General features: G+C 47.4%; 1 protein-coding gene across 1 annotated transcript; it reads left to right on the top strand.

Moving 5' to 3' along the window:
• The first annotated feature begins 11,048 nt into the window (after window positions 1-11,048).
• On the top strand, window positions 11,049-11,489 carry LOC147850854 (uncharacterized). Its single transcript, XM_087336020.1, has one exon. It carries the CDS (start codon window positions 11,049-11,051, stop codon window positions 11,487-11,489), a length of 441 nt encoding a protein of 146 aa, XP_087192146.1.
• Window positions 11,490-14,249: the final 2,760 nt, after the last annotated feature.

The raw sequence follows: 14,249 nt of genomic DNA, 5'->3' as shown, positions 1-14,249 counted from the left end.
GACGATCCGACAATATGTCGATGTAAGCGTCCTACAACATGTGGCGAACGACACCAACGCATATGAGATGTGGAAGAAGCTGTCGGGCCTCTACGAGAGGAAGAATGCGTTGAACCGGACCTCCCTGATGAGGAAGATAGTGAATCTCAAGTACCGGGACGGCGAGAGTATGGTGGAACACGTAAGCACGTTCATGGGATTCGTGAATCAGCTTGCGGCGATCAAGTTCCCGTTGGAGGATGCAATGCAAGCCATCATCCTGATGTGTACATTGCCGGAAAGCTGGGAGAACTTGGTGGTGACTCTCAGCACCTCCTGCACCGAAGATAACTTGTCCTTACAAACGGTAAAGACAAGTATTTTGAACGAAGAAGCGCGTCAGAGAGATAAGGAACCGACCTCCGACCCGAAGATGTTGTTTACCGAATCGGATCGGGGAAGGCAATGGAACCGGAGTCCGCAAAGACGGGAGAAGTCGGGGACCCGGTCGCAGTCAAGAGGAAGGCCCACATGCTTCCACTGTGGGAAGCCGGGGCACTTCCGAAAGAATTGTCGGCATTACCGAAAGGACAATGGAACCGACAACACCGATTCGAAGAAGTCACCGGAGAGAAACGGTGCATACCGGGGAGCCACGGACCGAAATGGTTCGGATCGGCGAGGACAGGACCGGAAAGGAACGACGGCACTCGCGGCAAGTGAAGAGGAGATCATGCTCATCACCGAAGAAGGTGAACTAAACATTGCCGGCGATGAGACGACCTGGGTGGTCGATTCCGGAGCATCGTTCCACCTGACCCCGGAGAGAAGATACTTCTCATCCTACACAGCTGGCGAGCATGGCTGTGTTCGGATGGGAAACGAAGGTACGTGCCGGATTGCCGGCATAGGAGACGTGTGGTTGACAACCCCGACCGGATGCAAAATGTTGCTGAAGAATGTCCGACACGTTCCGGAGGTCCGACTGAACCTGATTTCGGCCGGGAGGCTAGATGATGAAGGCTACACGGGTAGCATCCGGAACGGTGTCATGAAGTTCAGCAAGGGGAGCTTGATAGTGGCTCGGGCCCGGAAGGTCAACACACTGTACCTGATGAATGCCTGGTTATGTCCGGAAGAGCTGAATGTGGCAGCCGACACTGCCGGTGAGCTGTGGCACAAAAGACTGTGCCACATGAGTGAGAAGGGGATGAAGAGGCTTGCAGAAGACAACCTTATTCCAGTGAAGCATGTGCACCTGGAGAAGTGCACCGATTGCCTGGCCGGTAAGCAGAACCGAACCTCCTTCCACTCAAGGCCACCGACGAGACGTAGCGCACCATTGGAGTTGGTGCACACCGACGTGTGTCAGGTAGAAACGAAGTCACATGGCGGAGCCCAGTACTTCGTAACATTCATAGATGATCACAGCCGAAGACTGTGGACGGCACCGTTGAAGACAAAGGACCAAGTGTTGTGCGTCTTCAAAGAACTCCACGCGAGAGTGGAAAGGGAATCCGGCAAGAAGCTGAAAGCGATACGAGCGGATAACGGAGGGGAATACCGGGGGCAGTTCGCGGAGTACTGTCGCTCGAAGGGAATCCGGCTCGAGTTTACTGTGCCGAAGACGCCGGAACTGAACGGGCTGGCGGAGAGGATGAACCGGACCATAATGGAGAGGGTCCGGAGTATGTTGGCGCATGCGAAATTACCCAAGGGGTTTTGGGCTGAGGCAATGTCGACGGCGACATACGTGATAAACAGATCACCCTCAGTACCTTTGGACGGAGACACGCCGCAGAAAGTGTGGACCGGTAAGGAAGTGTCCTACCGGCATCTGAAGGTGTTCGGGTGTCTCGCATACGTGCATGTGGCAAAGGACCGGAGAGGAAAGCTAGATCCAAAGACCCAGCCATGCATATTCCTCGGTTACGGCGACGACGAGTTCGGCTACCGAGTATGGGACCCGGTCGACAAGAAGATATTCAGGAGTCGAGACATCATCTTCATGGAGGACAAGACACTCGCCGACTGGGAGTCGGAGAAGAAGATGAAGAGCTCCAAGTCGACCGGTGAGGATCAACTCTATGAGGAGCAGTCCCGACCGGCAAGGGACCGGTTAGCACTCGAGGATCCGGCCGAAGACGGTGAAGAAACAGAACCGGCCGAAGAAGATGAAAATGATACCGGAACCGGCTCCGATCCCGAAATGGATTCGGATGAAGAAGAATCGGAGGAACCGGTTACCGAAGCTCCGGAACGGAGATATCCTCTAAGAGAGAGAAGGGCCCCCCGGAGATTTCCGGAACCAGAGCACGTGCTGCTAACCGACGAGGGGGAGCCGGAGAGCTTTGAAGAAGCAAAGCACGACACCCAGAGCCGCAGGTGGTTGAGTGCCATGCAGGACGAGATGGATTCCCTGCATGAGAACCACACATATGAACTTGTGGAGTTGCCGAAAGGAAAGCGGGCACTTCGAAACAAGTGGGTGTTCAAGCTGAAACCGGGAGATGCCGGAAACCCCCCGAGATACAAAGCCAGGATCGTGGTGAAGGGGTTTCAGCAGAAGAAGGGCGTCGACTTCGACGAGATATTTGCCCCGGTAGTGAAGATGACCTCCATCCGGACGGTGCTGAGCATAGCGGCAAGCATGGACCTCGAGGTAGAACAGATGGACGTGAAGACGGCATTCCTTCATGGTGACCTCGATGAAGAGATCTACATGCAGCAACCGGAAGGATTCGAGAAGAAAGGGAAGGAGCACCTGGTATGCCGGTTGAAGAAGAGCCTTTACGGACTGAAGCAGGCTCCCCGGCAATGGTACCGGAAGTTCGACTCCTTCATGACCGACGAAGGGTACCTCAAAACGCAGTCCGACCACTGCGTGTTTGTGAAGAAGTTTGAAGGAGGAGACTCTCTAATACTCCTCCTGTACGTGGACGACATGTTGATCGTCGGACGGGACCAGGTCAAGATACGGATGCTGAAGAAGGCCCTTCACCGAACCTTCTCAATGAAGGACCTGGGTCCGGCAAGGCAAATACTAGGGATGCACATCATCCGGGACCGGAAGAAGAAGCAGTTGTGGCTGTCACAGGAGAAGTACGTGACGAAGGTGCTTCACCGGTTCAACATGTCGGAAGCAAGACCGGTCGGATCGACCCTCCCGACAAACTGCAAGCTGTCCAGCAAGCAAAGTCCCAAGACAAAGGCTGAAAAGGAGGATATGATGAAAGTGCCGTATGCCTCAGCCGTCGGGAGCTTGATGTACGCCATGGTGTGTACGAGACCGGATATCGGATATGCAGTCGGAGTGGTGAGCCGGTACATGAGCAATCCCGGCAAAGAGCATTGGAACGCGGTCAAGTGGATACTCCGATACCTGAAGGGCACAGCGAATGTGTGCCTCCGATTCGGCTCCGGTAAACCCGAACTCGACGGTTTCACCGATTCGGATATGTCGGCTGATGCAGATACCAGCCGGTCCACATCAGGGTATGTGATGACGTATGCAGGGGGAGCTGTTTCATGGCAGTCGAGGCTGCAGAAGACGGTTGCGTTGTCAACCACGGAGGCGGAGTACATGGCGGCTGTTGAAGCCGGCAAGGAAATAATATGGATGAAGGACTTCATTAGAGAGCTCGGTATCCGGCAGGAGGAGTACCGACTCTACTGCGACAGTCAGAGTGCAATCCACCTTGCGAAGAACGCGGCCTATCACTCCCGGACGAAGCACATCCAGCGAAGATATCACTGGATCCGGGAAAGGATAGAAGACAAGGAGTTCGTGCTGACAAAGATCCACACGGACGAGAACGGGTCGGATATGCTGACCAAGGTCCTCACACCCGACAAACTGGAAGCATGCCGGAAGAGGATCGGATTGGAGAGACATCCCATGCCGAAGTGAAGGGGGAGTTTGTTGGGATTTCGGTCCCTTTCGGATGGGATGGTCGGATATCGGAGATGAATGCCGACAAGCCCGGTTTCGGTTTCGGATCCGGATGACGAAGACCCCGGTTTCGGTACCGGATGACGAATGTACCCGGAGAGCGATCCGGATGCAGGGACATATCCGTGAATATGTTCGCTATGGGCCCCTGAGGCTACAGTTGTAAATAGCCCAAAGTCATATAAGTATAAATATGACTTAGGGCAAACAGTTTTACTGTTGCTTCTCATTTTTCTGTTTTTCCACTTTAGAGGAGTGAAGAGAGAGCAGCCGTGAGAGAGATAGAGCGCGAGAGAGGAAGAGGTAGACGCCTCTGTGTATTTCCGCCGCCTGTGGCGAGGACAGCGAGCTCAAGGTCGTCGCCTTGCAGCTCGCCATTGTATACTTCTCTGTATAGTGTTGGTTTGGAGTCTTGTACTCCCGTGGTTTTTTCCCGTATAGGGTTTTCCACGTTAATCCCTGTGTACTCGCGTTTTGTTTCTCTTTGTGGTTCCTATTTTCTGCTCCATCGATTCGCGCTTACTCGGTTGTGGCCGAGCGGTGAAGGTGAATAGAAGCGTCTATTCCTTACAGAACCGGTCAATTGTCGACGCGGCAAGGGCAATGTTGGAGGAGAAGAGCATGCCCCATTTCTACTGGACTGAGGCAGTTCGGACGACCATCTACATCCAAAACCGGATCGGTGACAAGGTGTCAACACACGAGCTGTATTTCGGGCGCAAGCCGAATTTGAGACACCTTCGAATATTCGGTAGCATAGCATATGTGCATGTACCGGATGAGAAGCGGAAAAAGCTAGATCCGAACTCGGAGAAGTGCATCCTAGTCGGCTACTCGCTTGAGCAGAAGTGGTATAAGTGCTATAACCCTCGGACTAAGCAGGTCCGAGTAAGCTGAGATGTCGAGTTTGATGAGACGGCATCATGGTACTCCTTACCAACTCCAACTCCCGACGAAGACCCGACTCCAGACGATTAGGCTAGTGAGCCCGAGGAAGTCCAGGTCAAAGATGAAGATTTCGGCACTCTAGAGGAGAGTCTGATCTCATTCCGGTTGAGTAGACTGAATGAGCGGCTAAGTCAGGATTACCAGTCAGATGAAGAACTGGCGAGTAGTGGAGACTCTATCATGCTCTCCCCGCGCAAGGAACCGAGGAGACGATACACACGTAAAGAGAAGGGGAAGAAGAAGATGCCGGAATACGAAACCGACAACGTTGAGTCGGATCGGAGTGAGTCCGACTCCGGAAAGGAAGAAGTCGGATCTTCAAAAAGGAAGTCTGAATCGGCCAAGAAGCGCCTTAAACCGGGTAACGACAAGTTACGCCAGTCATCCCGCCAAAAGAACCCCGTTACACGGTATGGGTACAATGAGTACATGGCACATGACTATGCATACATGACGAAAGTGGCGGAAGTGCTAGAGCCGCACACCTACGCAGAAGTGGCATAAGACGCAAATTGGCGTGCCGCTATGGAGGAAGAAATGCAGGCACTTGATGCCAGCGACACATGGGACCTCGTTGACCCTCCCTGACACTGTAAACCAATCAGTTCCAAATGGGTGTACAAGGTAAAGTACAATGCCGACGGTTCGGTTAACCGGTACAAGGCCCGATGTCATAAAGTTGAAACTTCACGATGTGAAAACAATGTCAAAAATCTATAGAACTACATTTCCCATCTTGAGATTATGACAAGGAGGATGAAGGAATTTTCGGTTCGTGAATCAGAGTTCAGAAGCCCAAGATACAAGCTTCGGAAGCATTAATGTTACTTGGGACAAAAATGTAGTTATGTCAAAAGGGGGCCAAAATTAAATGAGGGTTATTTCTATAATTTCTGAAATATAGAACTATAAATAAATAAATAAAAGAAGAATAAAATAAAAATACAACCGCCTCAAGAGGGTGGTAGGGCGGTTGACCACCCTATATAAGCCACGCCTATGGTAGCTAAAGGGGGAGAGGAGGAGAAGGAGAAGGAAGAGAAGGAAAAGCGAGTGAAGAAGCTCGCGTGGGTATGGGATGCAGAACTCGCCGAAGAAGATGGTGGCCTGCATAAATCAAGGCAAGAGTTAAAGAAAAGAAAGAAACTACAAGAAAAGGAAGAAGTTAAAGTGGTGTATCTCGAACGCCTCTTTGTAAACAAAAGGTCGTGAGTTCGAATCCTCTTCGAATAACTTCTTTTGCATTTATCTTACCTTCTTGACTTCTTGTCATCGCACCATCTGCGATTATACGTTTTCACCCCGATCATCCCCGAGTCACAGAACCCCGGCGGTTGCGACACACAACCACAATCTTTGCGACACAAATTTGGTGAACCCGACGTGAAGTGTCGTCGACAAGGGGAGTTTCGGAGTTAAAGTTTTACAAAGAGAAGGTCGAAAAATCAAAGAAACTGGCGGATAAAGGTGCCAACACAGACATGGCAAATAAGGGCTTCAATGAAGAGATGGCAAGTTTCATGATGACGATGATGAATCGGATGTTTCAAGAGCAAAGTGCAATGAACCGAATGGAAAGTGAGTTAACGCTCGCCGTACAAACGGTCATTGAGAGGATAAGCAAATTTAATGGCGAGGACGTCACTCAGTTCCTTGAGGTCTTCGAATACGAGATGGCCAGTAGAGGGGCAACCGGAGAACAAATGGTCTCGCACATCAATCGGGTATGCACACTTGATGTCCGAGCAAGGGTAACGGAATTATCGGAGAGATTCTGTGAAGATTGCGACAGGTTCCGTCAAGCATTGCTTGATGAATACATGCTAGACGACCGGAACCGAATGTCAAAGAAGAGCTTTCTCGAATGGACTGAGAAAGGGGGTAAAGCACTCTCAATGTCAGAGTTGCTGAGAGAGTTTGACAAAAGATATAATGAGCTCTCGGTAAGAGATCGAGAACTACTACAATTAGAGAAGTTGGATTTATTTGTCCGAGCGGCAGATAAATCTTTTAGAAAAGATATCGCCATCCTTCTGGAAGACTGGACAAGCACAACCGGTTTGGTGTCCGATTGGGTGGAAGTACTCGAGGCTTGTTGAGTACTAAGAAGGAGGGCGCTAAGGATGGAGGGTGGCTATGACGATAGAATAAAGACAACAGCCAGAGAACATCCAAAACAAGAATCAGGAACTTGAACGGATGATAGCAAAGGAAAGGAGCCAGAATCTACGATTGATGAACTGATAAAGGGAATGCGGGATCTACAACTCAAGTTCACAAAACTTGAGAAGGGTGAAAGCTCGGGTGTTCATCAAAAGCCCAATGAAGGAGAAAAGGGTGAATTCGTCCGCCGATGCATATGGTGCGATAGCGCGGAGCACCAAAGAAGGGATTGTTAGAGCCATAAGGAAGCATTAGAAAGAAATCTTATCTTCTATCAAAATGGGAGAATCCACTCCTCAGAGACCCTAAAAACCAACTTCGGCAAAGGTAGGATGAAGAAAGTGATGGAGGACGAAGAGTCGAAGAATGTTCAGGCAATGTACTTTTCGACTACTTCCGGATTGAAGGTCGATGATCCCCAAATTGGATTAGGATTTTGGGGAAAAGTGATAAAGTCCTCTACTGACAAAAGAGTCCAGCCACATGACTTACGAAAGGCGGGTGACGAGATAAGGAGTAGTACTGGGTTGAATGACCTAGTAGATTCACTCACTATGATCACCAAGATAGCGGGGGTGAATGCCCACGAGGTGACAGTCGAAGAAAAACAAAGGAGAACTGAAGAAGCGGGACCTTCTAGAAAACCTGAGACCCGAGAAACTGAACGAGTTGCAGCAGAGGCGATGAAAGAAGACAAAGGTAAGCAAAAGATAGCCCCATCATTCTAACTCGCCTCCGACATCGAAATTTCCACTGACCTAAAGCATGTGCTAGAATCAAGGATAGCAAAGTTGAGTTAACACTCCGAGAAGTACTAGGGATCGCGAAGAAGGAATTTCATGAAGTGATCATTGATGTGATTTGGAGGAAAAGACAAGTGGTTGAAGAAACGGGTGGAGTAAATACCGTCATGATACGGGAGGAAGATGAAGATATGGAGACTGCATTGTTAGCCGGGGTACGGAGTGCTGACACACAATGTAGTCATGAAGAGGAACGAAGCCATTACACCCGCACACACTAGGCTGGAGCAACAACCGAGGCTCCAGTCAAAATTGGAGATAAGATGGAACCATGTGTGGCACTCATCGACCATGGCTCCGAGATAAATATCATCTCGTCTGATTTTTACAATCGCAGGAGATGGCCAATAGAAAGGAACCACGGTTGGAAGGTGAGAGAAGCGACTGAGGTCGTGGAGGATTTATGTGGCGCATGTCCAAATATTACAGTTACAATTGGGGACATTTCAGTAGATCAAAACTTCTTCGTCCAGGAGAAGTCATTTTATCCAGTAATCCTAGGGCAACCGTACATCACAACAGTGCGGATAGAGACTAAAGTGATTGATAATGGAGCAGCGTTTGCTAGGATTCGAAGCCAGGATGGGAAGAGGTTGGTACGGTTCCTTACTGTTCGATCAAATCATGAGAGGAATAAGGAGAATCTACGAGATCATCTACTACAAGATGTGGGGGATTTCGTATAGGATTTCTAGAGCGGGCCCTTACAAAAAGGGGTTGTGATGGCCCAAGGGAAGTAAGAAGCCCCATTCATAGCATTGAAGATAAAGGTAAATTATATGTTGCGTCGGTAGATGGCGCAACTATAATAGAAGATTTCAAAGGAAAGAAATTCCAAAAAATAGAAAAAGAATTACAAGGTGGAGGTATGATAGATTCAGAAGAAAAATTAGTGAATATATTTGAAGAATATTGTTTTAAAGATATAGTAGGAGAGTTGGAGTCTCTAATGATGGAAGATGATGAAGTTGAAGTTGTGATAAATTCCATCGAGCTATTCAAAACCATCAAGGAGTATGTTCAAAATGAAGAAGCTCGAATAAACACCAAGTACAAAACGGTGGAGAAGAAGGTCCGGCCAGCAGCAACACCACTTCTAGAAGACAGTGAAAAGATAATGAAGGAGGTGTCGACCGAGCCAATTCTTCGGGATCCAAAGAGAATTGGGCACAAGTTCACGGAAGAAACAATTAAAGAACTAAGAATTGGAGGGGAGGACTTCCTAACACCTATAGAAGAAGCAGAATTCAGAAAAATGCTAGGGCCACATGGGAAAGCATTCTCCTTCAACCCTGAAGAAATTAGATGTGTGAATCCGAAAGTAGTTGAACCAATGGTCATCTTCACAATACCACACATTCCGTGGAATCTGAAGTCAATCCAAGTGCCAAGAGCAAGGATACCGCAATTAATCGAGCTTCTAAAAGAGAAAATGAACATGGGCAACTTGGAACCATCAAACACTCCATACTCGAGTAGATGGTTTACAGTGCAAAAGGATGGGCGGCTTCGATTCAATCAAGACATGCAACCTATGAATCAAGTTACTATTCGGAATTCAATGCCGATAATAGATGAGTTTGCAGAGATGTTCGCTGGAAGGGCGATCTACTCTATGGGTGATCTCTACTCTAGCTATGACCAGTTCCAGCTTGCGGCCGGTAGTCGGGATATCACCTCCATTAGGACTCCTATTGGATTACTTCAAATGTGTACCCTACCTCAAGGTGCGACCAACTCGGTCACTCACATGATGAATGGTATGCACAAAGTTCTCCGAGATTTTATTCCTCACATAACCATGCCTTTCTTGGATGATATACCCATTAAAGGATACGAGGAAAGAATGAAGAATGAAGAATTGGATAATAGTGGATGTCGGAAGTTTTTCATGGATCACATAGAAGATTGTGATAAACTGCTTTCAAGCCTAGAGGAGGTACACCTAACACTTTCGGCTCCAAAATCAATATTCAGGGTTCAAGAAGTACTAGTGGTAGGACATAATGTGTGGGCCATACGGAAGAAAGCCAGCACCAACAAAGATCAACGCAATACAAAATATGAAAGAAGAATGCAACTCTATATCTGAAGTTCAGAGGTTCTTGGGTGCATGTGTCTTCTATTGCAGGTGGATTCCACATTATGCCCACATATCAAATCCATTGTATCGGCTATTAAGAAAAGGGGAAGCATTTGAGTGGACAGAAGAGCACTCAAATGCAATTAAAAGACTGAAGGAGAATCTGGCTAAAGCTCCTGCATTGAAACAACCTGACTACACCCAACCAATAATCCTCACAGTTGACTCAAGTGCGATTGGAATCGGGTGGGTAATAAGCCAACAAGATGAGGAAGGAGAAAGACATCCGATTTGATTTGGTGCGAAGGTACTTAGCCGATGCCAACGAAGGTACTTAGTGAAGAGAGAGCTCTAGGGTATAATCATTGCTATCAAGACGGATAGGGACTATCTGGTTGGTGCTGAGGTGATCGTGGAGACAGATTGCTTGCCAATTCTGGGGACTATTGCAAATTGCAGTATTCCAGACCAAGCAATGCTTAGGTGGTGTATCTACATCAAAAGCATCAACCCAGATGTTCGACGTATATTTGGTGAGAAGAATGCAATGGTTGACATGTTATCTAGAGCAAAATATGAAAAAGAGGAAGTGGCAGAATCAGATAGCAACGAAGAAGAATCAGCTTTGGTCATAAATGCAATTAGAGGGGGTGAGCCACATGAAGAACATGAGTTTAAAGAAGAAGAGTATAATGAAGAGTTTAAGGAAATCGGGAAGTATCTACAGGCACCATGGAAGGAAGGAACTTGGAGTTGGAGAAACTTCTCAAATTTTCAAAAGAAGGCACAACGATTTTTCTTGCACCAAGGTTACCTTTGGAAGCACCCAAAGTATAAAATGGGAAATCCACAACGGGTTATCTGTGACCAAGTGCAACAGGAGCAGATATTAAAGGAATTACATGACAGGGAGTGGGTTGGACACCGTGGAGTCTGGGCAACATTTAGTAAAATAAAGGAAAGATATTGGTAGCCAAGATTCTACAACGAAATCAAGAGGTATGTCGAGACATGCCCAACCTGTCAAATCTACTCCAACATTAAGCATAGAGATGAGTTGCACTCGACCTATTCGCCGGCTATACATTACAAGTGGATGGTTGATATAGTGGCAATGCCAATGGGGGCAAGTCAAAAGAAGTTCCTGGTACTTGCTAGAGAAGACCTTACAAATCAAGTTGAAGGAAGAGAACTAAGATCGAAGACCATATCAGTAGTATGTCAATTCATATTAGAGGATATAATATGTAGGTATGGGTGTATAGGGAAGATAGTGGCTGATAGAGGTGAGCTCAATTTTGATGAAGCAAGAGAGTTCTTTGATAGAATTGGAATTCGGTTATCATTGACAACAACATATAATCCTGAGGCAAATGGAAAGATAGAAGGAGGTCATAGCCCGATAGGTAAAGCACTTGCAAAAGCATGTAAAGGCAAAGTAGGTAATTGGCCTAAGGTCTTGCCATATGCATTGTGGGCGGATAGGACCGCACATAGTTCAGGTGACAAGATATATGCCGATAGGGCTCATGATAGGACAAAGGCCGATGATGCCGATTGAAGAGAAGATTGCTACATGGGCAATGCTACCATGGGAGTCAGAGATGAGTAGAGAAGACTTGCTAGCAGTTCGTATCCGACAACTACAATGTCAAGCAAAAGATGTAGAAAAGGCTATTGAGAAATTGAAGGAAGCTCGGATAAAGAACAAAGCAAGATTTGACAAAGTAAACAGATTAAGACCACGAAAGATTCAAGATGGAGACTGGGTGTTGGTACTAGATAGTAGCCTCAAGAACCAGTACAGTACAATGAGGAAGTTCGCAAAATGGTGGTTTGGGCCTTATGAAGTACGGACGGTGATTGATAAGGCTACCTACTACTTGAACGAGTTGGATGGGACTAAGATCCAGACGCCGATTGCGGGAAAAAGAATAAATATTTTTAAAAGAAGAGAAGACACCGAACCTAGTTTCATAGAAAATGAGGATGAAGAATTTTTCGAAGAGGATCAAAATGAAATGGTGTGAACTCGCCCATAGGTGTGCAAGTTCAGAGGGGGTGGGTATCGTGAAGTTGACACTTCACAATGTGAAAACAATGTCAAAAATCTATAGAACTACATTTCCCATCTAGAACTTATGACAAGGAGCATAAAGGAATTTTCGATTCGTGAATCGGAGTTTAGAAGCCCAAGATACAAGCTTCGGAAGGATTAATGTTACTTGGGAGCAAAATGTAATTATGTCAAAAGGGGGGGCAAAATTAAATGAGGGTTATTTCTATAATTTCTGAAATATAGAACTATAAAATTGAATTGTAGCATCAATAAATAAATAGATCAAATCAAATCAAAATAAAAATACAACCGCCTGCATGAGGTGGTTTGTCAACCGCCTCAAGAGGGTGGTGGGGCGGTTGACCACCCTATATAAGCCACGCCTATGGTAGCTAAAGGGGGAGAGGAGTGTTGACCGGTCAGAAGAGCAAGGACAAGTGGGAAGGCGGAGTCGGATCGGATAATAGGAAGTAAATAATAGTATAATTATTATTCGGAGGGACGGATCCGGTACAGTTGTACCGATCCGGATCCGGACCGATTCGGATGCCGGTTGCCTAAGCGCACCGATTGTAACCTTGCCAGATGCCTATAAAAGGATCCGATGATTTGTAAAGGTTTTGACGAAAGTAATACAAAAGTAATTATTGCGTGTTTATCTGTATCTTCGTATTGTTTTACCGTCTTTGCTTAATTGTAATCATCTTACGCGTGTAACCTAGCATCCAATCCTTACCACCCCTTTGGAGAAGTGTCGGATAGACACCTGTGTTGAGGCTAGTCCGGCCAGGCAGACAACAAGGAGGAGAAGGAGAAGGAAGAGAAGGAAAAGTGAGTGACGAAGCTCGCGTGGGTATAGGATGCAGAGCTTGCTGAAGAAGATGGTGGCCTGCATAAATCAAGACAAGAGTTAAAGAAAAGAAATGAGATACAAGGAAAGGAAGAAGTTAAAGTGGTGTATCTCAAATGCCTCTTTGTAAACAAAAGGTCATGAGTTCGAATCCTCTTCGAATAACTTATTTTGCATTTATCTTGCCTTCTCGGCTTCTTGTCATCGCACCATCTATGATTACGCGTTTTCACCCCGATCATCTGCGAGTCACAGAACTATTGTGACACACAACCACAATCTTCGCAGCACAAGTTAGTGGCAAAGGGATACGCACAGACACACGGAATCGACTACGATGAGACCTTCGCTCCGGTAGCGAAGATGACGACGGTTTGTGTGGTACTGGCGGTTGTTGCGGCAAGGGGGTGGCATCATCACGAGATGGACGTGAAGAATGCGTTTCTTCAAGGTGACCTTGAAGAAAGAGTCTATATGATCCAACCTCCTGGTTTTCAGTCGGAGATGTACAAGTCGTCGGTGTGCCAGCTTAAGAAGTCACTTTACAGTCTGAAACGAGCCTCCCGAGCTTGGAATTTGAAGATTACGCACTGGTAGCATAAGATGGGGTTTGTGCCCTCTAAATCTGACTCATCGTTGTTCATTCGGAAAGGTCCGGACGGTCCGGTTTGCATCTTGCTTTATGTAGATTATTTGGTCATCACCAGATCCGGACTCAATGAAATCGGTCGACTACAGTCCCAGCTATCGGACGCATTTGAAATGAAGGACCTTGGGGACATTCATTATTTTCTTGGCATCGAGCTGATCCGAACCCCCGACGGCATATTGCTCTCACAACGACACTATGTGTTGAATATATTGTACAAGTTCGGCATGACAGAATGCCGACCTGTCTCCACACCCTTGGACAGGAACCAAAAGCTCTGTCCCAACTCCGGACCGGCCTACGATGAGAAACGAATCTGACAAATAGTCGGAAGCCTCATATACCTGACAATCACTCGACCCGACCTTAGTTACCCAGTTGGAGTGATTTGCTAGTTCATGCAGAAGCCGACCGTCGAGCACTTTCAGTGCGCACATCGGATACTCTGGTATGTTAGCGGCACGAAGGATCGGGGACTATTATACCGACACGGTATAGCTGGGAAGCTAGTCCGATATACTAATGCCAACTGGGTTGGTCATGCATCAGATCGTCGATCCACCTCCGGTTACATGTTTTCTCTAGGTAGCGCAGCTGTTGCGTGGAGCAACAAAAAGCAGCCAACAGTGGCTCTGTCGAGCACTGAGGCTGAATCCTAGGGCGCTACCAATGCCACCTATGAAGCCATCTAGCTTCGGCGAGTGCTGCAAGACCTGTGGATTGAGGTACCAACCCCGATCCTGATCTACTGCGACAACATGAG

Source organism: Azolla caroliniana, unplaced genomic scaffold (assembly GCF_043228905.1).
Source record: "Azolla caroliniana isolate FFs.n. ecotype wild unplaced genomic scaffold, voAzoCaro1.0.p SCAF_20, whole genome shotgun sequence".
NCBI classification, from domain to species: Eukaryota; Viridiplantae; Streptophyta; class Polypodiopsida; order Salviniales; family Salviniaceae; genus Azolla; species Azolla caroliniana.
This window is presented reverse-complemented; position numbering and strand designations above follow the sequence as displayed.